The 26,121-nt window shown below is 42.8% G+C and overlaps 1 protein-coding gene across 4 annotated transcripts in view; it reads left to right on the plus strand.

Moving 5' to 3' along the window:
* The first annotated feature begins 7,161 nt into the window (after nt 1-7,161).
* TMEM245 (transmembrane protein 245) overlaps nt 7,162-26,121 on the plus strand; it is a 98,442-nt gene continuing 79,482 nt past the window's right edge. For all 4 annotated transcript variants that reach the window (XM_032307537.1, XM_032307539.1, XM_032307538.1 and 1 more), the window contains exons 1-3: nt 7,162-7,801; nt 18,993-19,110; nt 20,866-20,967. In XM_032307537.1, the coding sequence (XP_032163428.1) occupies nt 7,214-7,801; nt 18,993-19,110; nt 20,866-20,967 (808 nt within the window). In that variant the 5' untranslated portion in view covers nt 7,162-7,213. The remainder of the gene's footprint in view (nt 7,802-18,992; nt 19,111-20,865; nt 20,968-26,121) is intronic.

The following is a 26,121-nucleotide window of genomic DNA, read 5'->3' on the forward strand; positions in this document are numbered from 1 at the left end:
GTCAGTGCCACCGGGGCCCAGATTGAGAAGCTCAAGGAATGTCAGGAAAGAATCAGGCATTACCACATTCTACATTATAGGCCCTAATCCTCACCCCACCCCTGCCCACAAGAAAACAAATATTTGGTTATTTCTTGGTATTCTAAGTGTTCCCTGTGGCATTTATTTTGCAGGATTCTCAGTGGATAGCTCAGCTGTCAGACCTGAATCCGGCTGATGGTTGAGTTGGAATTTTCTTAGGGCTCAGTCCCAAGTGCAAGGGACTGTTCTTTTCATTCAGCATTTCCTGCGGATTCTTATGAGCCAGTTCCTGTGCTAGACCCTACACAAAGGGGACTCAAGGGAGAACAGCTTTTGACTTCTACCCCTCAGGGGCTCACAGCCTGCTGTGGAAGCAGACACATAAACACCATGATTAGACGTTTTGGTGACTGCGGTGGTAAGGAATTACCCCAGGGGTGGTGCCAGCCTGGAGGACGGACCTTCCCACCCACCTGGGGCAGCCAGGAGAGCAGACAGTGGTCCTGAAGCTGAATCTTAAAGAAGGGGTAGGAGTAAAGCAGGCAAAAGGCATGGAGATGCGTCTCCACGAAAGAGGAGAGCAGCCCCAGAAGAAAAGCCAGTAGGATGTGTCTGGGACCACCGCCGTTTGAGAAGGTTTATATTACCAAATATAACAAATATAACAAATCATCATACATGTAGTGGCTTAAAACGACAGAACTGGGTTCTGTTTCTATTATGGAGGCCAGAAGTTTGAACTGAATTTCAGGGCGCTAAAATCAAGATGATGGCAGGGCTGATTTCTTCTGGGAACTCCAGGCGAGAGGACCCTTTCTTGCCTGGTACTTCTGGGCATTCCTTGGCCTCTGGCCCCACCACTCCAATTTCTCTGCATCCTTGGTCAGATTGCTGCTGCTTTTCTGTAGCCTAATCTCTCCCCTCCCTCTGATGAAAATATTTAAGATTACATTTAGGCCCCACCCATTTGACCCAGAATAATATCTTATCTCAAAATCTTTCAAGTGCTGAGTGCCTTTTACCGCCTAAGGTAACACACCTGATAGGTTGGGACAGGACCAGTTTTCTTTCCACCAAAGTATCGGAGGATAAGGGACAAGGCAGGGATGCGGAGAGCTGGGGGTGAGTGTGGGCCCATCACACAGGAAGCCGGAGTAAAGAGCTTGGACTCCTCCATGGGGTAAAGAGGTTTTGAAGGGATTCCATTGTATTTGAGAAAGGTCACACTGCCTGCAAGAGAGAGAACTGAATGGAGCAGGAGGGCGGAGATGGTAGCAGAGACCGCGCAGAGGTGCCGGTGACCTCACCGTGTGACCAAGAACATACAAACAGGTGGTACTTAGGATTCAAACCCAGCAAGACTTGATTCTCAAACACAAATAGTTTATTTCTAAATAAAGAAGGATTACTCCGGCCAATCTGAAATGCATTCAGCATCTTCTGGTTTTCAGAAGCGTGGTTTACTCTGACTTACCCAGAAGTGTGGGTGTTTATACATTGGGTGGCCTCAGTCTTCGTTCGAGTATATTGTTGGGAGTAGAGCCAAGGAAAAGGCAGGCTAAGAATTCTAAATTCTGATCTGTAATTCTCAAACTCAGCCATTCCAGATAAAATGTAAATATCTCCTGGGAAGATAGCTATCAACAGCTATCAACAAAGGACACTGAAGACCACCTACTTTCTGGATAGGCACTCTGGCTTTCAGCACAGATTTGTTAATCACAAAATTCACCCATTTTCCTGAATGGAGCTATCTTGGTTACAGACTTTTTTTTTTTTTTTAAGATTTTATTTATTTATTTGAGAGAGAGAGCATGAGCAGACTCTCCACCGGCCAGGGAGCCTGGTGTGAGACTCGATCCCAGAACCCTGAGATCACAACCTGAGCAGAAGGCAAACACCAAACTGACTGAGCCACCCAGGTGTCCCAGACTTTTTTTTTTTTTTTTAAAGATTTTATTTATTTTTTGGGGCGCCCGGGTGGCTCAGTGGGTTAAAGCCTCTGTCTTCGGCTCAGGTCATGATCCCAGGGTCCTGGAATAGAGCCCCGCATCGGGCTCTCTGCTCTGCGGGGAGCCTGCTTCCCCCTCTCTGCCTGCCTCTCTGCCTACTTGTGATCTCTGTCTGTCAAATAAATAAATAAATAGATAGATAGATATTTTATTTATTTATTTTTTTAATTTGAGAGAGTAAGCACAAGCAGGGGTGGGGGAAGAGCAGAGGGAGAGGGAGAAACAGACTCCCCACTGAGCAGAGAGCCTGATGCAGGGCTCGGCTCAATCCCAGGACCTTGAGATCATGACCTGAGCTGAATGCAGATGCTTAACCAACTTGAGCCACCCAGGTGACCCACTGGTTGCAGACTTTAAAAAAAAAAACAAAAAACGTGTGTGTGTGTGTGTGTGTGTGTGTGTGTGTGTGTGTGTTTTCCCAAAAGGACTACCCAAGCTGCTGCTTATTCACTGGCTCTCTCCTGGGTACATGGGTCTCAGTTAAGTCGACTGAACCAAATTTGATAATCTCTTCACTAATCTTTTCATTAACTAGTAAAATTATCTGTTGTCATGGCATGTAGGTTCGCGAAAGCTGGATGTCACAGACTAGAAGGTAAGGAACCTGGAGGCAGGAAAGGCTACACTCCACTCAGTGAACTGGCAGGACCCACACTGTCAGTGATGTCCTGTGTCCCAGCATGGGAAAAGAAGAGGGAAGGGGAGAAGTTAGGGAGTCAGACAAGGCCTGATGGTAGCAGACTTATTTGCAATATTTGTCCTTTAGCCATTGAGATTTTTTTTTAATCTCTATTTTCTGATACACACACTAATTAACTTCCCAAACTCTTCTTCTACACCAGGCACCTACCTTTTTAGTTTGCCATTTTTATCTAGTATCAGACACTCCATGATTAGTTATAGTAGGAAAGGCAAATAAGTTTCATCTTGTGTGCCTACTTTGTTCAGTTGATAGTGGTTCCCTAGAAAGTTCTGCTGAGGATTTTGAGGCTATGTCTAGGCAGAGGGAGAAAGAGATCAGTGGTTGATTAGCAATGTCTGCCTTGAACTTAGCGAAAAGGTAACTCCTCTTTGGAATTGCAATACCTGTTTGATTACTTTTCCCATGATCTCTCCTCCTTCACTGTACATATGTATCACTTTATACCTGACATACACACTCCATGGTTTTTGTTTTGTTTTATTTTTTTTATTTTAATTCCACCATAGTTACCATACAGTGTTAAATTACTTTCAGGTGTGGGATGCCTGGGTGGCTCAGTTGGTTGAGCAGCTGCCTTCGGCTCAGGTCATGATCCCAGCGTCCTGGGATCGAGTCCCACATCGGGCTCCTTGCTCCGCAGGGAGCCTGCTTCTCCCTCTGACTCTGCCTTCCACTCTGTCTGCCTGTGCTCGCTCTCGCTCTCTCTCTCTGACAAATAAATAAAATATAAAAAAAAATTACTTTCAGGTGTACAATACAGTGAGTCAACAATTCTGTACATTACTCAGTGCTCATCAAGGAGTCTCCTCTTAATCTCCTTTACCACTTTCCTCATTCCCCGACTTGGTAACCATCTGTTCCCTATAGTTAAAAGCCTGCTTTTTGGTTTTTCTCTTTTCTTTCCTTTGTTGGTTCATATACACTCTATTGTCAGCACCAGATTTTGTACAAAGCAGGGGCTTAGCACAGCTCAATAACTGTGTGTAAAGACACTTGGAGAACTCCAAGATACAATGCCTGGGAGAATCCTCTTCTGCCTGTATTTGCTTTATCCCTGGGGCTTTATCTTCATACCTTCAGGAAGTGGGCCGGGGTGGGTGGGGGAGGTGGTCTGTGAACGTTAACTGTTGTTTAGAACTGCCTCTGTGGCTTCAGGACAGCCACTGTGTCACCCCGAGAGCCCCTATCAGGTTCTCGCCATATCCCAGGCACATGCTGCTGCTTTAGATACTCTTAGAAAATCCTCACAGCAACCAATGATGTAGGTGTTATCATTTTATCTGCCAGAAAGCTTTCTGTTGCCAGAAATGTAAAACCCGAGTGAAACTGGCTTCAATGATTAGAGAATTGATGGGTTCACGCAACAGGAAGGCCAATGGTAGTGTGATCCCAGAGTCAGCTTGGTCCCCTCCTGAGCCCATTTCACCTGTACTGTGTCCTGGCTGTCCATGGAGGCCCTTCTTGCCTGAAGTGGCTGGAGTGAGTTGCTATGTGAGGTAAACAAAGAAAGCTCAAGTAGTCTCACGTTTTGGAGGAGAAGCCTAGAGGCCCATGTCCTGTCAGCTAGAGAATTGAATGGACTGTGTGTACTCTTCTCAAATGTAGTTTGTGGGACTTACAGCTAGTATTTTAATTTGCTCTGCTCTCAACCTCAAGAATGCCTCTACCAGGCATTCAGTGTTTCAGTAACAGGCTTTTTGAAAGGCTACCACTCATTCATCCACTTGCTCAGCAAACTCTATACTACAAAACTCATATGCTATGTCTGGTGCTGGGGAAACAGAGATGAAGCAAACCCATGTAAACCACTGACCTTGACCACAGTGTGGTAAGTACAATCATAGCGTGGGGAACAAAATTCTGTGGGAACTTTAAGATAGGCCATATCAACATTAGTCTAGTTTGTTTCCAGTTCATCTGTCATCATTTCTGTTAGAATTCCATTCTTGACTAGAAATTCTATTGGAGACCTGTCAATTCGATTGCTTTGGCCATTAGAACAGTTTTGAAATGTTCAGCAATTTTGCCTTTTGCTGAGGCTTGGAAGCAGAACACCATGACAGGGAGTTTTTGGTTTGCTGAGCTGGGACCCTAACAGAGTTTAGGCAACCTTACTGCTGTGCCCTAACTTCCCTAATCTCCCCCTCACCCCCAGGGCCCAATGCATACCTAAGTCAGTTTCTGTTTGTAAAGCCTTTTGTTATGTAAAATGGAGCTGTTGGGACTTTTTCTTTTGGTTTCATTTTGTTTTTCTTTATTTGTAACTAGAGGGAGAGAGTTGAGTCTTTGGTTGGAGGAAGACCTGGGATACTGGGTCTTGATAGGTTCTGAGACCCTGTGACTAGCGGACAGAAGACCAGACAAGGAAGGAACTCTCATGAGGAGAGTCATAATAAATTGAACACAAGTGGCCTGGTGAAGGGCTTGGGTCACAAAGGGACACAGGGTAGGCAAGTCAGGGAGGAGGAATTCTTCCTCCTCTCTGAGTGGAGCCCAGCTCTTTGGCACGCTGAGGATTAGAAGTTCAGGAGTATCCAGGATCTGGGAATAGTGACACACACACTGGCAATCCTATGACAGATACAGGAAGCAGGGAGCTGTTTGGGCAGCAGGGAGGACACAGGGTGGTTGGTGGTTGACTCCTGTCGCTGGATATATGTGAGGCACCATCTTTGGGATTCTCTACTCATTACTGAGGACTTTTTGGGGAAGAGGCTGAGACCTTGTTGTGATATAAATAGGAGCTTGGGGCCAATGTAAAATGGGCACTAAAAACAAACATGACCACGATTGTAATATAATCTCAGCAGCCCTGGACAAAGTAAAGAAGCAAAGCAAAAATGTAAGACAACTGAAGCAATATATTTACAGAGTCAAAGTGCAAAGATCACTTGAAGAACAAGAGCTGGGACCTGAAACCTAAAAAAAATGAGATAGAAAGGTATTATTTTTTCTTTTACTTTATCTCCTGACTCCCCTTGTCTCCAAGTCTTAGTAAGCAACAGTTTCTTCATCTGAAAACTGTGAATAATGGTATTGTCCGTCTACTTAAAAAGAAACAAATTATGTTTAAATTTATAGGAAAACTTACTGAAAACAGAAAATATGTAAACTGCAGGGTTTCAAACCAGTCACATATTGAGTACTCAGTAAAGCTTGCCTGCTTGCTTTTTTCTCTCTCTTTTTAAAGATTTATTTGTTTGAGAGAGAGAGAGAGAGAGAGAGAGAGAGAGTGAAAGAGGTTGAGAGAGCATTGCACGAGCCGGGGGAGGGGCAGACAGAGAGGGAGAGAATCTCAGGTATATTCCACTCCTTTCTTTTCCTTTCATTTTCTTTTCTTTTTTTTGTTTCTCTCTCTCCTTCCTTCCTTCCTTCCTTCCTCCCTTCCCTTCTTCCTCTTCCTCCCTCCCTCCCTCCCGCTCTTTCTTTCTTTCTTTTTTAATAAAAATGTTGGTTGGGGTGTGAGTAGTAGGGCTGGATCCCAGGATCTTTCTAACATAAAAAAGAACCTTGCATTGCCCTAGAGATTTCTCTTTTTCTCTCCTGAGACAAGAGCTTCTATTATTATCGTATTCACGTGACAGATGGGAAATCAGGATTGGGGACTTAACTAATCTGACCCCGGGTCTCAATAAGAAACAGCAGTTTGAGAATCTAATCTCGAGCTCTTTTAGGAGTTTAGATTCGCTCACATGACATCTGCCCCCAATGTCAACAGTAGCTGTACTTTATAGTGCACTGGGGAGCTTTAAATAACATGCCAGAGATCACTAGTCAGACCAATTAGTACAACAGGTAAGACAACAGACTTAGGAGTCAGATTCCGCGCTTGAATTATGCCTTTGCTACTCAGTAGCTGTGTGCCCTTGGCAAAGTACTTAACTTCTCTGTGCCTCAGTTTTCTTTTTTGTAAAGTGGGGATAATAACTGGAGGGTTGTTCAAAGGATTCAGTGAATGAGGACGTTGGAACAGAGTCTGCGGTATGGTAATCGTTATTTAAGTACTGCACGGGAGCAAACACTTTGCTTAAATAAATCAAGAGAACTGAATGTGGGGATCCGTCTCTCTTAAGTACTACCCCCCAACCCCCGGCCCATCCTCGCCACCCCGGGGATTCTAAAGTACAGCCTAGAATTTCGATCTGCGAATATAGTGCCTCTTTGGAAATTCCGCCTCCTGAAAAGTTGACTTTAACCAATGGGTGAAGCGACATTTTTGCACCACATTCCTGGAAGATGTTGAGACTGGAAACCTGTTACCTGCATCTGCAGGGACCAATAGGCGAAGGCACCCGGGGGCGAAAGAACTCTTTCCAGACTTTCTGGGAGTTGTAGTTCTTTAAGGGTCTTGTAGGCGCTGAGTGCCCAGCTAGAAACTACAACGTCCATAATGCTGCGCGCGGTGCGCCCTGCCTCTCCCCGGTGCCTCCGGCTCGGCTTCCCAGTACCGCCTCTTGGCGGCGGCAGCGGAGCCACCATGGCTGACGGCAGCGGCCCTGCCGAAGCGCCCAGTCCCCGGGGCTCCCCGGGCCGGGTGCTGCGGGTCCCGCGCGCGGTGGGCCCGGGAGGCGGCGGCGGCTGCTGCGGGGAGACGCCGAGGACGCCGGCGCTGGCGCTGCGCTTCGACAAGCCCATCAAGCAGGCCTTCTACAACACGGGGGCCGTGCTGTTCGTGTGCCTGTGTTGCGGCGCCGCCGTGCTCGTCTACTTCATCCTGGAGGCCTTCCTGCGGCCGCTGCTGTGGGCCGTGCTGTGCGGCACCTTCTTGCACCCCTTCAAGAGCTCGCTGACGCGCCTGGGCCGCCACTGGCTGCAGCGCCTGCACCGCGCGCACACGCCCATCGTGCTGGCCGCGCTGCTGCTGCCGCTCTGCTTCGCCGACTACGGCGTCGAGGCCCTGGGCGAGCAGGCGCTGCGCCGCCGCCGCCTGCTGCTGCTGCTGGGCGCGGGCGGCCCGCTGCTCTACGGCCTCTACAGCCTCGGCAGCTACCTGGGCGTGCAGGTGCTGCTGGCGCACGTCGGCGCGCTCATCTGCCGCGGGCTGGACTACTTCAGCAGCCTGTGGGTGAGTGAGCGGCGGCCCGGCCTCCGTCCGTGGGCCCGGCGGGCGCGCGGCGGCCCGCACTACACACCCCCGAGTCCCGGCGGTGCGGTCCTGCAGCACCTCCTCACCAGCGCGGGGACCCAGCCCTCCTTCCCGTGCTGCTGAAGACCTCGGCCCGCTTCCTTTCAAAGAGAGAGCGGGTGTGGCTCGCAGCAGCCTCCCTGTCCCCCGGCCCCATCTTAATAGACCCTCTCCTGGGGACGTGTCCCCAGGTGGGGGGAATCGCAGTGCGGCTCTGCAGGTTTGAGTTTTGAGCATGGGCGGGTGGACCTGAATTTACCCCTGGCCAGAGGAGGGGCAGGGTGGTGGTGGCCCCGGCCATCTTCAGTTCTCACAGGGGACTTTCTGGATGGCAGCGGGAAGGGACCTAACGGATCCTAGTCCAGCTTGACATTCTGCAGATGGGACAGGTGACCTTTTTTTTTTTTTTTTTTGTTCCAGGCAGGCCAGGGCTAGTTAGGGACAAGGAAGGGAGCGGTTGACTCCAGTTGCTCAAGTCCTAAAACAAAGCATTCTTCAAAGGCCTGTGCAGTTTCTGAGTTCAGATGAGAGGCCCCAGGCTTGCTTCACGCCACAGTCTACTTCTTGGGAACCACCTGCGGAGGGAAAGCTGTACCACAGTACCTCGCCTCCCGCCTGGATTACTTACGCAGGCTGGGTGAAGGAGTGGCACATTTGTGATTCTTGGATCACTCTGAGCTTATTTTCTTAGAAAATTAGGGAGCTTTAGAATTGGAAGGGATTTTGAAGATAATCTAGGGGCATACTTCCTAACTCAGACTAGATTGTAGACCAATTAATACCCAGCTGTTTAACTGAGGACTGTTAAAAACAGGTGGCTGTTTAATGCACATTTGTTAAACTAATTTGGCTATTTTGTCAATAAGGCTAATTTGTCAATAAACAATACCCTTTAAGAATAATTTTATTCGCTTTTGTCAGTGTTCAGTGTGCCTTGACATCGAGTTGCAAAATAATTCCCCTTATGTGTCTAACAGGGTTTTGACTTGCCAAGGTTATTTGTAGAATGATGCTTGATCCCAGAACTCCTGTATTCCCTTGCTCTATCAGGGCCACCTCTCAGTTTCCATCAAAAGGTGATTGAACATGTTGATGGATACTAGGCTTTGTGTAGGTTGTTTTTTTTTTTTTAAGATTTTATTTATTTGACAGACAGACACAGTGAGAGAGGGAACATAAGCAGAGCGAGTGGGAGAGGGAGAAGCAGGCTTCCCGTTGAGCGGGGAGCCTGATGCAGGGCTCGATCCCAGGACCCTGGGACTATGACCTGAGCCAAAGGCAGACACTTAAGGACTAAGCCACTCAGGCGCTCCTGTGTAGAGGTTTTAAAGGAATAAGATGCAGGCCTTGTCTTCAAGGTGCATATAATTGTATGTGAACATGTTCTCCTGGAGAAGACACACACACACACACACACATGTCATGGGCCAGCAAGGTAGTGGGGAACCCCTCGTCCATACTTTTGGGATGCAGCCTGTCATCAGATAGACAAGATTTGGCCTCTAAGTGGCCTGGGCTATTTCAATTGTAATAGGAAGGAGGGATGTGGAATGAACTTGAACTCACAGGGCTTGCTGGATTGTCAGATGGGAGAGATCCCGGAGTTTATACACTTTTTACTGCCAGATGCCTGCCACTTTTCAGGAGAGGCTTCTAAGGCACAGAGAATGTGGTTGTTCCCGAGGTCACACAGTGTGAAGAAAGTCATGCTTTGCTTTTGTGGAGTACGCCATGTCTCCTTTGCCCTGTTATACCTTCAGTGCTATTTCTCCTTTACCTTGTTGCACAGTTCAGTTGATTGAATGGCTCATATAAGGCAGAATACTGAATGCTGTTAAGAAATATAAATACAGGGGCACCTGGGTGGCTCAGTGGGTTAAGCCTTTGCCTTCGGCTCGGGTCATGATCTCAAGGTCCTGGGATCGAGCCCTGCATCGGGCTCTCTGCTCAACAGGGAGCCTGCTTCCCCCTCTGTCTGTCTCTCTGCTTGCCTCTCTCTCTCTCTGCCTGCTTCTCTGCCTACTTCTGATCTCTCTCTGTCAAATAAGTACGATCTTTAAAAAAAAAAAAAAGAAAGAAAGAAATATAAATACAGTGACTTGATTTCTATCCAAGAAATTCAGTCTCGTCAGAGGCAGACACATGTAAGGTTTCTGCTGACATTTTTACTGTTGATACTGCAATTTAGTGCAAATTATTTTAGGCGAGGCCAAACAGGGTATCCACCAAACTGTAGCAAATTGGAAAATAAAAGGTCTAATGTGTGAATAGTGTAATTTCATACTTCAGCATCAGTGGAAAGTGGGGGCATTTCTTCTAGTTACCCTCAGTGAAAAGAGATGAGGAAGTTAAGTACCAGTGGGGAAGTGCCTGTAGCTGCGTGTATGTCATTTTGTGTATCTCTTTACAGAGGAGAAACCCTCATTTTTGTATTTTACTTAACTACCCTAATCTGGGTTGAGGATGAGTGGAAGAGAAGTAAGGGCCAATATTGATTTTGTGGCAGGGAATGGGGGTTAGGGTAGTCAAGTTAATTAAGATTTTTAAAAGGCTTGAAACAGCAGTTTGACTGCAGTGATGGGGCATGGGAGAAGTGGGGTAGGGAAAGAGAACCATTATAACAGAAACTGTATGGGTTAACTAGAAGTGAGTGGGAGTGGTAGAGGGGGTTAAATTGAATGAGAAGGTCCCTTAGGTTGATCTGAGTTTGAGAGAAATGAGGCTTGCAGTTGTGGTTTCTTTTCTTTTCTTTTTTTTTTTTTTTAAGATTTTATTTATTTATTTGACAGGCAGAGATTACAAGTAGGCTGAGAGGCAGGCAGAGAGCAGAGAGAGAGGAGGAAGCAGGCTCCTCGCTGAGCAGAGAGCCCGATGCGGGGCTCGATCCCAGGACCCTGGGATCATGACCTGAGCCAAAGGCAGAGGCTTTAACCCACTGAGCTACGCAGGTGCCCCGCAGTTGTGGTTTCTTGAACCAGCACTTAGGCATGGGTGGTTGGATGGGGTGAGGTGTACTTGGGAAACAGAGTCCTCAGCTCTTAGCCAAAAAGGCTGATTAAAGCTTGACACAAAATGGAGGAATGTCGGGTGACTGGGCAAGGGGCCCACTCTAACTTTTCTATCTCATAGTTCACCGTCGCTGTGGTTCTCTGAGCCCAAGCAGAGCGGGCTGGCATTGAAAAAGAGTCCATGTTTTCTAGACAACTTGTAAATTTGAGCCTGCTGCCGAAGAGGGACGTAGATGAGAAGGGCAGGGAGAAAAGTCACATATAAACAAATCTACGTTTTGTAGAGCCACAGTTCATACGTTTAAGGTCCAACTTTTGAGAATCTATCATATGCCAGGTGCCGGATTAGGTGCTTTCATGGGTGTTGCTTTATTCTCACAATTGTTCTATGGAGGAGGGAGGAATTTTGTTGGTTCAGCGATTGACTTAGAGATTGATCTAAGAGATTGATTTATTCTGTCAGTAAAAGCTCTTCAGCAGACCTATTAGTAAGTCCTTTTGTGATCGGAATTCTCTGAGTAACCTTTGGTAAGAATTTTTAAAAGGTTTCCCCTGCTACATTGTGTTTAAATGTTTTAATTTAACTTTCTAAAATAAAAATTGATTTTAATTATTTGGGGAAAGAAACATAAAAGAATATCAGGACCGGACTAACCACGGATGTTTCCCCAAAGGCCCTTGGATTCTAGTCATCTAGTGACCTTGGTCATCTATTCTTTTATCCTTGTATCTGTTCAGCTATTTCCAAGTGGTTTGGAAATAGTTTTCCTTTGTAGTGGCTTCAGTAGCTGTATTTTCCTTTTTTGCTTATTCTTCTAATTCAGTTCCTTTTCACCTCACTCTTGTGGTTTCTTCAGTCTCCTAACACTCTGTCCTGCTTACGAGTACAGACTAGTCATTTATGGTATGAGTAGCTCTTTTAAACGGTTTCAGATGTTAGAATTTTGCATGGACTTAGTAAGTGGTTTCTAAACACTTAAAAAAAAAAAATCACCTGTTGCACCATGCTCACATGTGACACAGTCCTTGGGGCCCTTGGCACCTTCCCATGATGTGGAGTTGTCAAGATAAAACTGAAAAAAAGCTAATACCCACCCCTCCCCCACCCCTTTGCTGGGAGTGTTTTGATGTTCCTCTCCTTAGTGCAGACATGTTAGAATATTTGGAGACCATGTACAGTTTTTGCAGTAGTGATGGATTTGATTTCTCCATGGTTCCTGATGCCACTGTTTCCATGTTACTTTATATAGAAGTACGAAGAAAGGCGAGAAGACTGTAAATTCTATTTATTTAATTTATTTTGTAAGTAATCTCTCTGCTCTACATAGGGCTTGAACTGAGATCAAAGAGTCGCTTGCCCTTCTGACTAAGCCAGCCAGGCGCCCTGAGACTATAAATTCTAAACCGAGCTCTGTCAGTAACTTGTTTTGTGACCTTGGATTGACCAGGGCTCTTCTCTGAGCTACTAAACTCCAGTTGGTGAAGTGTGGGTTTGGCTCGGATGATTTCTAAGGTTCCTCGTGTGGTTCCGAAGTGTTTGTCATTGTTGCTCAAAAGGCTCTTAGCAAGTGCACATCTGTCAGCCAGCCAGGCCCCCTCCATCCCACTTCTGAACCTCTTCTAGGTGTGTTTTTGCTCGCCTGGTATCCGTGAGGAGGAAAGTTTCCAGTGCTTAGGTTCTTTTTCAAAGACTTTGATTATAAAAGGTTCTTCCTCTTTTTTTTTTTTTTTAAGATTTTATTTATTTATTTGACAGAGATAGACATAGCGAGAGAGGAACACAAGCAGGGGGAATGGGAGAGGGAGAAGCAGGCTTCCCGCTGAGCAGGGAGCCCGATGCAGGTCTCTATCCCAGGACCCTGGGATCATGACCGGAGCTGCAGGCAGAAGCTCAACCAACTGAGCCACCCAGGCGCCCCTGATTAGAAAAGGTTCTTGACTCTAAGTTGCCACACCATAAAAGAGTACAGTTTTCAAATTAGAATAAAGCTGATTTAAAGGAGGCCGAAGTACCTGAAGCTACCAGGGTTTGAGACTTGTACGTTTGTGCAGTTTGGATCGTTCTCTGTGCTTTTCTTCTCTTGGTAAGACTTGGGAAGCTGTTTCACAAAAACCTGCAACAGCAACAAGCCGAGTTGCTTTTCTGGTTAATTCCCACATGATGATAAATACAGCAATCTCAAAGGCAAAGTCTACTAATGCATTTAATATTTTAATTAATCAGAAAAGCGTATGTGGTTAATTAGCCAGATGAAAGGAAATTGGATTGTTTATTAGCTTGCTTGTAGTGCTAAATAAATGCCTCCAGTTTTTAGGGAGCATCTTATATGGTATCTAGTGCACATGGGTGCTTTAAAATGAGTATTGAATGTGTATTTGAGAAGGATACATTGTTTTAAAGAACATAAATTTGAGGAAGTATGACCTCTTATTTATAATTTGTGGTTCATTGATTTATGGCTGGAGGAAAATTTATACTTGAACAGGTTTGCTCAGAGGCTAAACATAAATTTATACTTGAACAGGTTTGCTCAGAGGCTAAAAAAACTCTTAAAGACACACTTGTAGGAATCCATCCTAGAAATTATGTATGAAATTTGAAAGTACAAATCTTTATTTTTGGTAAAGTTGTTTTAAAGAATATTTAGCAGTTTCAAAAATTGGTTCAAGTAAAACATGTTTGTTACATAAGAATCAATTTAAGCAGCATAGAAGTCTATATGGTAAAGTGAATAATTTCTTTTCTCTGCCACCATTCCACTGTGTAGATGTTACTGTTACTGTTTGATGAATAGCCTTCTAAATTTATTTGTATGCTTATGTGAACATACAAAGTGTAGGGTTTTGTTTTACCAAACAAAAATTGGTAACATATTTATATGTTTGCATCTTGCTCTTTATCATTGTATTAGAGAACCTCTTTCCTTGTTAGCACTTCTAGATAAAATTCTTTCTTTTTAATAGTACTATAGTATAAAAAATTTTTTTCCAGGTGTTTCAGGAAGTGTCCCTATCAGATTATTATAGCTCAGAATTTGTATTAGGATAATCTGATAAAAATTTTTTAAACATTGATAATTTGTTTAATATGGCTTAGTGAAAAATCTCTGGTGCTTACAAATGGTCATGCTTTTTGAATTAATAATATTCTGTGCATCTTTTCTGAGGAGACACTTTAGAATATTGAAAGAAAAAATCCATAGGCCAAGAGAGTTTTTTTTAAGTTAAAAAAATTTATAAAGATAATAATCTTAGAAAATTCAGCACTTGAGGAAAAACAGAAATAAGCAAATTATCTCCAGAAATCCAACCATCCAGAGATAATATTTTTAAATATTTTGGCAAGTGTATTTTCACTATTGTAAATTTACACATGTATGCATTTATGCTGTGTCATTGAGTGTAGATATTCATCATGCCTCTGAAAGTCTGAATAATTATTCCAGTTTTTTGAGGTACCATTATTTAAAGAGTCCCTTATAAAATGACATTTAGGTTGTTATTAATTTTTTAATATTTTATGCTGCCATAGTGAACATTTTCATATCTCTGTGCACAGTCTGTAGTGCTTCTGTAAACCAAGTTTGGAAGTGGAATTGGGGAGTGTATTTAATAAGTTGTTATTTTATTTTTTATTTTTATTTATTTTTTTGAAAGAATGTGAGCAGCAGTGGGGGAGGGGCAGAGGGAGGAAATCTTAAGCAGTCTCTACACCTACTGCAGAGCCCGATGACCCTGAGATCACAACTGAGTCGAAATCAAGAGTCGGGCATGTAACCGACTGAGCCACCCAGGCGCCCTTAGTAAGTGGTTATTTTAAACTGAAATGAGGTTATCCATGAGTTTTAGGTTTACTAGGGGAAAATATGTTCTTCTCTTTAGACCATGCTTTTTCCTTAAAAAATCTGAAATATGAAGTCTTTTCTCTGATTCCTTATGAGTCAAGGTAAGAATCAGAAACTTATTGGAGATCAGTTTTAAAACATCATAGGCTTAAAGTATGAAAAGATATGCCTTTTGTGATCCTTTAGGTCAGCGTCTCACGGAGAGCAGACTCTCCTGCTTTGTCATCCCTGACAGCTTTTGCTCAAATAAAATACTCCATTTTTAGACAGCTATAGTTTGTTAGAAAAATTTATCCTCATATTGAGCTGAAATGCGCTGCTTCCTAATTCCCACGTATTTCTCCTGCTCAGGACCATGGGCGATTAAGGCGAATGTGTCTCCCAGAAGACAGTCTCCTAGCTATTTGAAGATAGTTATCAAATCTTGATATTTCCTTCTCTTTTCTAAGCTAAGCAATTTTTTCTCCCCCATGTATATGTGTATCTCCTATGTTGTGATTTCTCTTTCCTTTCCCATTCTGAATTTTATTGCTATGGTTCAGTAGTGCAAAAGTCATTGAAACAGTCATTTCTCCTGATATGAGAGTTATTAAGAGGCACTCACACCATTTATACTGCTGACTCACTGAACTGGAAAGTAGCTTAGCTGTCCTTTTTCTGTTCAATACTTGTGCAGTTGAGTTTTGAACCTAAGAGCAAACTTTTGGATCTTTCTATTAAATTTAATCTTATTTTAATTAGCCCTTTTCTAGCTTCAGAATATCATTTTGAATCATTGTAGTCATCTCAGTTTTATTGAGTGTTCCCAGTTTTGTGTAACCTGGCAGTTCACTTAATAAGCCTTCCAGTCTCTAACCTGAATTACTGACTAAATGTTTCATGGGGTGGGCTGATAACCAGTGTGTGATATAACATTGAAAACGAAAAAATTTACTGAGGATCATTTTTTATTTCAGCAATTTGTAGTCACCAAAACAGACTTTTTTATTTTTTATTTTTGCTTGTGAATACTGGAGCAGCTGTTCATCTTTAATTTTTTAGCACACACCCTTCTTTCTCCTCACTGTTAAGAAAGCAGACTCTGGATCCAGATTCCTGGGTTCTAATCCTGGCTCTGTCACTTTTTAGCTGTGTTACCTTGAGGATGTGATGCCCCCAAAGTCTCAGTTTCTTTCATCTGTAAAATGAGGATGGTAATAATACTGATTTTGAGGGGTTATGAGGATTTAATGAGTTCATATATATATATAAAGCATTAGGACAGAGTCTGGTCCGTAGTAAGTATTATATAAATGTATTATTATTATACTCAGATTTTGGTCTGAGCTCTACAGCCCTACCTCAGATTCTCTGAATTACCAGATTAAATTTGTGTGGTTCTGCAGGCTTGAACTATTTTGAAGCAGCTGTGGTCTCATTTCCCAGGTGCTCATATTAACTGGGGCTTAAGATCTCTTGATATATCATCTACTGGAGTTGCTTGAAGAATATTTTAATATCCTTTTGATGTTAAGATAATTAGTGCTCATTAAAGGCTCTTAGGAAAATACACAAAAAAGTAAAACCACCATGAAAATATAACTACTGGGGTGCCTGGGAGGCTCAGTGGGTTAAAGCCTCTGCCTTCGGCTCAGGTCATGATCCCAGGGTCCTGGGATTGAGCCCTGCGTCTGGCTCTCTGCTCAGTGGGGTGCCTGCTTCCCTCTCTCTCTGCCTGCCTCTCTGCCTTCTTGTGATCTCTGTCTGTCAAATAAATAAATAAAATATTTTTAAAAAAGAAAAGAAAATATAACTACTAACTTCTTAGTACATTTCCTTTACTTCCCACCACATAGTAGATACAATCCTGTCATATGTATGCGATTTTTGTATTTTGCTTTTTCTTTAAGAATATCTTAGGAGTGTTTCTAACTATATAGTTTTGTTTACAAAACCCAATTTTAATGGCTGCATACATTTCATTGAGTAAATCCTCCTTACTCACTTCCCAGCTGTGGAACTTACTAGATTATCCACTTTTCACTATTCTAAATGATACTGTGATGGACTTCTTTATGTTATAAAGGCTTTTGCAGAATTCATTCTTATTTGGTAAAGTTCCAAAGCTGAAGTCTCAGGTCAGAAGCTGTGAACGTTTTAAGACCAAAAGACTATTTTATTGATTGATATGACTCAAATAAAGTAGGAAATAGTTTTGGTTTTCCCCCTCTTTTGTAGTAATTAGTTCTTTTTCTTCATTCTCTGATTTAAAGTTGTGGGGTGTTTTTTGTTTGTTTGTTTTTAATTTGCCCCCCCCCCAAGATTCAGGTTATTTTATTTTATTTTTCAAGACTTAATTATTTTGAGAGAAAGTGTGTGCATGAGCGGGAGGGGCAGAGGGAGAGGGAGAGAGAATCTCAAGTAGATTCCACACTGAGTGTGGTGCCAGACGTGGGCTTGATCTTCAGACCCTGAGATTAGGTCCTGATCGGAAACCAAGAATTAAACGTTTAATGAACTGCACCACCCAGGTACCCTCAGGTTCTTTTAGTAGGTTCTTGGTGCTCACATCGTTGTGGGTTATATATTCCTTCCATCTTTCGTAAATGTTAGTAGAGAGTTTCTGTGTAGGCTCTTGTAGGTATTTCTTTAGTGCTAGATCCCTTGGTTTAGTGGAGGGAAAACTGAGGAGGGGACCCTGGTGGTTCCTTTGTCCTCAGCTCTTGCAGTTTCTTCCTCTGGTAATTTTTTTCTTTTAGCTACACTTCTTGAGCTGTGCACGCAGCTCAGCTAGGGTTAACCATCTGTTATCTAGATTATTTCAGGGGTCACACTTCACATGGCTGTCTTCTTCCTAGCCTTTTTTTTTTTTTAAGATTTTATTTATTTATTTATTTGACAGGTAGAGATCACAAGTAGGCAGAGAGGCAGACAGAGAGAGAGAGGGAAGCAGGCTCCCCGCTGAGCAGAGAACCCGATGCGGGACTTGATCTCAGCACCCTGAGATTATGACCTGAGCCGAAGGCAGTGGCTTAACCCATTGAGCCACCCAGGCTCCCTTCTTCTAGCTTTTTAAGAAAATTACTTTCACAGTTAAGAAGCATAGTTCATAGGATGTGATGGAATCTTTTAACCTGATTCTTTTGGGAAGCTTTCTTTCTTTCTCTCTTTTTTTAAGATTAATTTATTTTTTTGAGAGAAAAACAGAGTGAGCATGAGTGGGAGGGGCAGTAGGAGAGAGAGAATGTCAAGCAGACTGAATGCTGAGCGTGGAGCGCCATCCCCGGACCCTGAGATCATGACCTGAGCCAAAACCAAGAGTCTTTGACAGATTGCGCCACCCAGGCGCCCTAGGGAAGCTTTCTTTTTTGTTGTTCTTTTTAAATATTAATGTATAGAGAAACTTGAGGAATTCCATCATATTAAGCTCTCGCTTTAAGTCCATAGCTTAAAAACGAATATTTTTATTTTAAGCATCTTTATGTATACAATAGCTTTTGAACTTAAACATATCTTAAAACTATATCGTATTTTTTTGTTGTTAAGACTGTCTTTTTATTTTTTTTAAGAGTTTTGTTTATTTATTTGACAGAGATCACAAGTAGGCAGAGAGGCAGGCAGAGAGAGAGGAAGGGAAGCAGGCTCCCTGCTGAGCAGAGAGCCGGATGTGGGGCTTGATCCCAGGACCCTGGGATCATGACCTGAGCCGAAGGCAGAGGCTTTAACCCACTGAGCCACCCAGGCGCCCCTCTTTTTAAGATTTTTATTTTTAAGTCATCTGTGCACCCAATGTGGGGCTCACACTCACAACCCTGGGATCAAGAGTCACACGCTCCACTGACTGAGCCAACCAGGCACTGTGAGACTCTTTAAATAATATTGCTACATGGATACCTACATAGCTCAGTAATTAAGCATCTGCCTTCAGCTCAGGTCGTGATCCCAGAGTCCTGGGATCGAGGCCCACATCAGGCTCCCTGCTCGGCGGGAAGCCTTTTTCTCCCTCTCCCCCTGCTTCTGTTCCCCCTCTCTCTGTGTCTCTCTCTGTCAAATAACAACAACAACAACAACAACAACAACATTGCTACATATGCTGGATTTCAAATGTTTGTTTATTTCAAATCTTGATTTATCTACACAAAGAAGAAAGTCTATACATGTATTTGGCACGACCACCTTCATCTTATCTGTGTTGTATCCACAGCTCTCATAGATGTATAGATGTTTGCAGATTTTTGTATGATTATATGTTTATTTTCATGTATATATATTTACAACTGTGTCTATATTTCATTTAAGATCTGGACGTTGGTAGTTGGCTATGTGTTGACTGTTTCATTCAAGTGGAATGCAAGCACTGAACGCTACTTGAGAGCAGTTTCAATTCCTGTCTGGATTATATTGCTTTTTCATTTAGGTGGGTCCCTTTTTCTAAGAAAGTCTAGCCTAAGATCAGCAGAGGCTGATCCTGTGAACTGACGTGAATTTTTTGTGGTGTTACATGTTGCATTTAACATTCTTTAAAATGATCTTTAGAAAATGTGCTTTAATCCTTCTTTAATCTTTAATACAAATGTTATGCTTTAACATGTCTGTCTTTTAATTATATAGAATCTTCATTTTCAAAAGGTCCTTTAAAAATAAATGTATCTTAAAAAATAGGGCACCCTTGCACCATGATGGCCACTTCTGAGAGTCAAACTTAAGGAGGATATAGCTAAGCAGTCAAGTGTGTGAGCAGCAGTTATGGGAACCAGAGGTATTTACTCAGGATGAGAGAAGGGAACTGGGCTCTATGGGTGGAGGGAAGGAGGAGATAAAATATGGAAGCCTGTTGCAGGTATTTGAAGGACTGTCCTGTGAAAGAGCGGTTTAAACAGAGCTCTGTACCATGAGGGGGGAGGTGTCAGAGCAATGAGTAGCTTCAGGGAGACAAATCTGTTCAGCGTCACGATGATCAGTGTTAGCTGCTCAAAATGTCCCTGTTACTTGGGACTCTCTTCTGTTAGCAGGGTACCTGCTAGGATATTGTAGAGTGATGTTTTTTCAGGGACTCTTTTGTCTCCAGGTCTTAAGCTTATGGAAGCATTAGGTTCTCATAAATAAAAACAAAATTCAGTTATCTAGAGCAGTAATTAGCCTATCTAAAGTAGTTTTTAGAGCTGCTGGTTAAAAATCGGGGTTGATTGAAGGTAGTTCTTTGCTTAGAGTCTGATGTGGAACAAAACAGTACTTTCTAAGAAGCTTTGCTGATTTGGAACCCTAAAGGAGGATGTTGTATTTTAGCAAGATCCCCTGATGAGTCCGACGTGATTCATTTTGAATTTGGGGAAGGCAACGGAGGGAGACCAGCAGTCCAGGAGGTTCTAGATCAACTCAGGGAAACACAAATGCCTATACGTAGGGGCCAAAAAGGTTAGCATTTTTGCCCTCTACTTTGAGGATACACAAATGCCTATACATAGGGGCCAAAAAGGTTAGCATTTTTGTCCTCTACTTTGAGGATACACTGAAGCTCCAGCAGTCCAGGAGGTTCTAGACCAACTCAGGGAAACACAAATGCCTATACGTAGGGGCCAAAAAGGTTAGCATTTTTGCCCTCTACTTTGAGGATACACTGAAGCATTTTGCCCTCTACTTTGAGGATACACTGAAGCTTCTGGGCCATTTCACCCTTTCTTGAGAGATGGGAGTTCACCCCCAGTGGTATTTTTAGGAAATGAAGTCAGGCCGCATGACTTTAGGTTCTGTGCCTGATGCAGGTCATTTTGGGGTTAAACAAAAAGCTTGAGTTCAGGTTTGTCCTCAACACTGGTGTGCCTTAGAACAGACCTGATTCCTCAGGCAATAGAAGCCCATTCAGGGTAGGCTGGCATATACCCAATCCTTTAGACCAGGGGCCTCAGAGCAGGGCTGGATTTAACTGAGAGGAGTCCTGAACGGAGGTTTCATCTGTCTTATGACCTTTAAAAAAATTTTATTCCTTGTGAAATAATTTTGTTAATGACATCTATGCCAAATTGTTCTGTCAGTCTACTGGTCTTTATTTTTTTTTTTTTCCCTAGTCTAACTTCTACCTTCAGATACTATTGCTTAGAATAAATTGAGTCTTCTAAAGACAAGTGCTGGATTTTTATTTAACTAAAAATGTTAACTCTTAATAAATTTTCAGCATCCCTGGCTGGCTCATGGAGAATTCCAGTGTTCCTGGTTATTGTTTTCCTGATGTCTGTGGGCACCCTCTATGAGAGACAGAATGGAAAAGAGTCTTCTGGTAAGAAATGGGGCATTCTATTAATATTACTTTAAGAAGTATTTGAAAAAGTAGCTTTATTGAAAAAAAACATGCAGTGATGAAAGTGCTTTAAATCTGTTTTAGAATTTGTGGTATTTTCTGAAGAGAAAATAGACATATAAAATATTTTAGGTTTTAAGACTGTATCTGACTCCTCCCCCCCCTTTCTTTCATTTTTGAAAGGTATAATTCAGGGGTGCCTGGGTGGTTCAGTGGGTTAAGCCTCTGCCTTCAGCTCAGGTCATGATCTCAGGGTTCTGGGATCGAGCCCCACATCAGGCTCTCTGCTCAGCAGGGAGCCTGCTCCCCCTGCCCCACCTGCCTCTCAATCTACTTGTGATTTCTCTCTCTCTGTCAAATACATAAAATCTTTAAAAAAAAAAAAGGTTAATTCATATAAAATTAACGATTAGCTTTCTAAATGTGGATTTAGTACATTTACATTGTTGTGCAACCACTACTTCTGTCTAGTTTTAGGACATTTTAATAGGAAAACCTGTATCCATTAAGCAGCTCGCCATGAAGTTAGGTTATCTATTTGAAATCTTTTCTCTTTCTTTGTTTTTAAAGATTTTATTTATTTGAGAGAGAGAGACAGACAGAGACAGAGAGAACACGAGCAGGGGGAGGGGCAGGAAGAGAGGGAGAAGCAGTCTCCCCGCTGATCAAGGAACCTGATTCAGGACTTGATCCCACAACCCTAGGACCATGACCTGAGCCAAAGGCAGGTGCTTAACCTACTGAGCCACCCAGGTGCCCAAGATCTTTTTTCTTAATGTAGGCACTTACCACTCTAAATTGTCCTCTTAGAACTGCTTTTCCATCCCATAAATTTCATTTGTTGTGTTTCCATTTTCTTGGGATCAAGATACTCTTTGATTTCCTTTTTGATTTGTTCTTTGACACATTGGTTAATCAGAATTGTATTGTTTAATTTCCACATCTTTATGAGTTTTCCAATTTTTTTGTTGCTTGTACTTTTGGTGTCCTATCTAAAAACACCATTGCCGAATTCAAGGTAGATCTTGGGTCCTGCAGCTTTGCTGAATTTATTCATAAGCTTTAATATTTTTTTATGGCTTCTGTAGGATCATGCATATATAAGATCATGTCATCTGTGAAAAAAGATAGTTTTACTTCTTTCTAATTCAGATGTTTTCTTTTTTGGCCTGGCTGCTCTGGCTGGAACTTTCAGTAAAAGCTGAATACACTATTTTCTCTTAAGGAGTATTTTTAAATATCCTGGTTGCAAGTGATTTTTATCCAGAAACAGTTTATTAAAAATACAGGTTTCTAATGAGTTGTAAGGTGGGGTATGGGGTGGCCAGATATTAATGGTCCTCAGATCATCAGACTGGACCTCTCCTTATCCATCCCTGTGGAAATAGCTGTGACTGGAGGGTCGATCTGACCAGCACATGGTTTCCACAGCAACCGACATATGTTCCTTCTTTCTGAGGGTTATACATAAAGTAAAAGCAAATTACTACTTGCAGCACATTTTTCAAAAAAATTAATTTCCCTGGTATTTTGTTGTCATTAACTTGGAGAAACAAACAAAAAGAAAATAAAAATCATTCAAAATCTCACTCTCCACCTCAATGTTAACTAATGTCTTAACTCCTATGCCTTCAGACTTTAAAACCCAGGAAAACTGGCTTATGGTGAAGGTTCTCCTTTGTGATCGACATTTTATTATTTATTTATTTATTTTTAACTTATTTATTTGTCAGAGAGAGAGAGAGCGAAGAGCAAGCACACACAGACAGAATGGCAGGCAGAGACAGAGAGAGAAGCAGATTCCCCGCTGAGCAAGGAGCCCGATGTGGGACTCGATCCCAGGACGCTGGGATCATGACCTGAGCCGAGGGCAGCCGCTTAACCAACTGAGCCACCCAGGCATCCCACTGTGAATGACGTTTTATTAAACTCTGTGTCACGACCATCTTTCTGTGACCAGCATTCTTCTAGAGCAGTACTCTTAGCCTCTTCATTGTGTGTTAGTTGCAAGGTGTTTGGTACAGGTACCTCATAGTTTTTGTTTTTGTTTTTTAATTAAGTTGCTCTTTGGTTTTTATTTTGTTTGGAAACCTTATCTCTCTGACATTGGAAAATAGGGAAGATTTTATTTTGCTCTCTTTCTCGGTTTTCTTCGCTTGGCCTATCTTCCGGGTCACAATCTGTTAGACTCTGTGGTTCTGTATTAGACCAGTAGACGTGAACTTCCTGTTTTGACAGCTGTTGTCGAAAGCTTAGTGGTCACTACTGGTTCCTCTTGGTACCTTTATCTCCTCTCCCCGCCACCCCTTTTCTGCTAATAGTGATGATTCAGATAACTCAGTGTATCCCTCACCCTTCATCCCAGGTTGGTTTTCTTTTTTGATTATCTGGAAAGTCCCTCCCTCCCTCCCTCCCTTCCTTCCTTCCTTCGGAGATATATTTGACATATATTACTAAATCAGTTTCAGGTGTACAACAAGGATTTGATGTTTGAACAGCACATTGAAAAGTGATTGTAAGAAACCTAGTTAACATCCGTCACCTTATGTAGTTACAAAAAAGTATTTTTTTTCTTGCAATGAGAACTTTCAAGATCTACTCTCTTGGCAACTGTCAAATATGCAGTACAGTATTATTTGCTTGCTCTAGACACCATGCTGTACGTGACATCTCTATGACTTATTTTATAATGAGTTTGTACCTTTTAATCCCCTTCACCCATTTTTTTCTGTCTCTTACCCGCCAGCACTGGCAGTCACCAGTCTGTTCTCCATATCTGTGAGCTTGGTGTGCATTTGTGTGTGTGTGTGTGTGTGTGTGTAAGTTTCCACATACAAGTGAGAGCATATGGTATTTGTCTTTCTCTGAGTTATTTCACTTAGCATAATGCCCTGAAGGTCCATCCATCCTGTTACAAATGGCAAGATTTCTTCTTCTTCTTCTTATTCCATTGTGTACACATACCACATTTTCTTTATCCATTCATCCATTGATGGACACTTAGGTTGTCTCCATATCTTGGCGATTGTTAAATGATACTATAATGTACATGGGGCCATAGAAGTCTTTTCCAGTTACTGTTTTTGTTTTCTTTGTATAAATACACTGAAGTGGAATTGCTGGATCTTATGGTAGTTCAGTGTTTAATTTCTAAAGGACAGTGTTCTCATCTTGACTACTTTTGTCCAGGACTTAGTGAATATGTTGCTACAAGAATATGAATGGTGTAGGTTAAAATGGATTTCTTGGGTGTAAATTCTAGTCTGCTATGGGGCTCCTGGATGGCACAGTCGGTTAAGCCTCTGACTCTTGGTTTGGCTCAGGTCATGATCTCATGGTTGTGAGATTGAATTCTGTGTTGGCTTTTTGCTGAGCGCAGAGTCTGATAGTTTTTCTCACCCTTTCCCTTTGCCCCTCCCCGCCTTGCTCGTTTTCTCTTTCTCTCTCTCTCTCTCAAATAAGTCTTTAAAAAAAAATTCTAGTCAGCTGGTGATGGCAGCTTAGGGAGCTGTGCAGTGGGATTCTAAGACCAAGTTTTTGAGCTGTGGGAGAAAAAAGGCCATGTTTGATTCTTACCATTATTATTTTTCATGTTTGATTATTATTTTCAGTGATAAACCCAGCATAGTGTTGTGCTGGCACGCCATCCAGATTTCTGGTATTTGTATTCTAGACTATTACAGAGAAGGAAATCACAGAGACACAGAACACATGTTGAGAACAGATTTGAAAATGTTGTTTTGTTTTGTTTTGTTTACTCTGATTCCAGTCTATTTCAGAATTTTTTTTCAAGATTTATTTATTAGCGTGAGATATAGAGTGAGTGCAGGGAGGGGCAGAGGGAGAGGGAGAGAGACTCTCAAGCAGACTCCTCACTGAGCTTTGGAGCCCGACCTGGGGCCAGATCCCAAAACCATGAGATCGAATCCCCTGAGCCGAAACCAAGACTTGGGCGCTGAACTGACTGAGCCACCCAGGTGCCCCCAGAATAGATTATTCTTTTTTTTTTTTTTTTAGATTGATTGATTGATTGATTTGATATATAGAGAGAGACGGCAAGGGAGGGAACACAAGCAGGGGGAGTGGGAGAAGGAGAAGCAAGCTCCCCGCTGAGCAGGGAGACCAATCCGGGTCTCGATCCCAGGACCCTGAGATCATGACCTGAGCCAAAGGCAGATGCTTAACGACTGAGTCGTCCAGCTGCCCCAATTATTCTTTTTTTTTTTTTTTAAGATTTTATTTATTTATTTGACAGACAGAGATCACAAGTAGGCAGAGAGGCAGGCAGAGAGAGAGAGGGAAGCAGGCTCCCTGCTGAGCAGAGATGCGGGGCTCGATCCCAGGACACTGAGAGCATGACCCGAGCCGAAGGCAGAGGCTCAACCTACTGAGCCACCCAGGCGCCCCTGCCCCAATTATTCTTGATCTAGAGTCCTTTTACAGATTTCTTTTCTTTTCTTTTCTTTTCTTTTTTTAAGATTTTATTTATTTATTTGACAGAGATCACAAGTAGATGGAAAGGCAGGCAGAGAGAGAGAGATAGAGGGAAGCAGGCTCCCCGCTGAGCAGAGAGCCCAACACGGGACTCGATCCCAGGACCCTGAGATCATGACCTGAGCCGAAGGCAGACGCTTAACGACTGAGCCACCTAGGCTCCCCTAGAACTAATATTTAAAACTGAGGGTCCTTGACCCTACGCCTGGTGTTCTTCCCCTTCACCAGGCTCTTTGAACAAGTGTCAGTCATTCTGAAAAGGGAGTGACTGCTGATCTCTCTTGTACTCAGTTATAGTCATGAGCTCCTCAGTCTTACCTGAGGGCCCTGTTAGCCTACCACAAGTTCAGGAACTAGCTTCTCTGCCTCTGGATCATTTCTCAATTGGTAGAAACCTGGAGTCCAACTTCAGGGTATGCCTTTGGCTTGTGAGGAAAGAACACTCGCATTGTTAATAATTGCACCATGAGTGAAGCCCCGCTGGGCTCTTTACACATGTTATCTTACATAATTTTCTTAATAATCCCATGGGATTGGTACTTATTTTACAGATGAAGAAATGGAGACTCAGAAAGCCATTTACTCTGAGTTAATTTACACTTAGAAGTGCTTTTTCAAAAGCTAGGCAAACAAGCACCC

Source organism: Mustela erminea, chromosome 12 (assembly GCF_009829155.1).
Source record: "Mustela erminea isolate mMusErm1 chromosome 12, mMusErm1.Pri, whole genome shotgun sequence".
Lineage (NCBI taxonomy): Eukaryota > Metazoa > Chordata > Mammalia > Carnivora > Mustelidae > Mustela > Mustela erminea.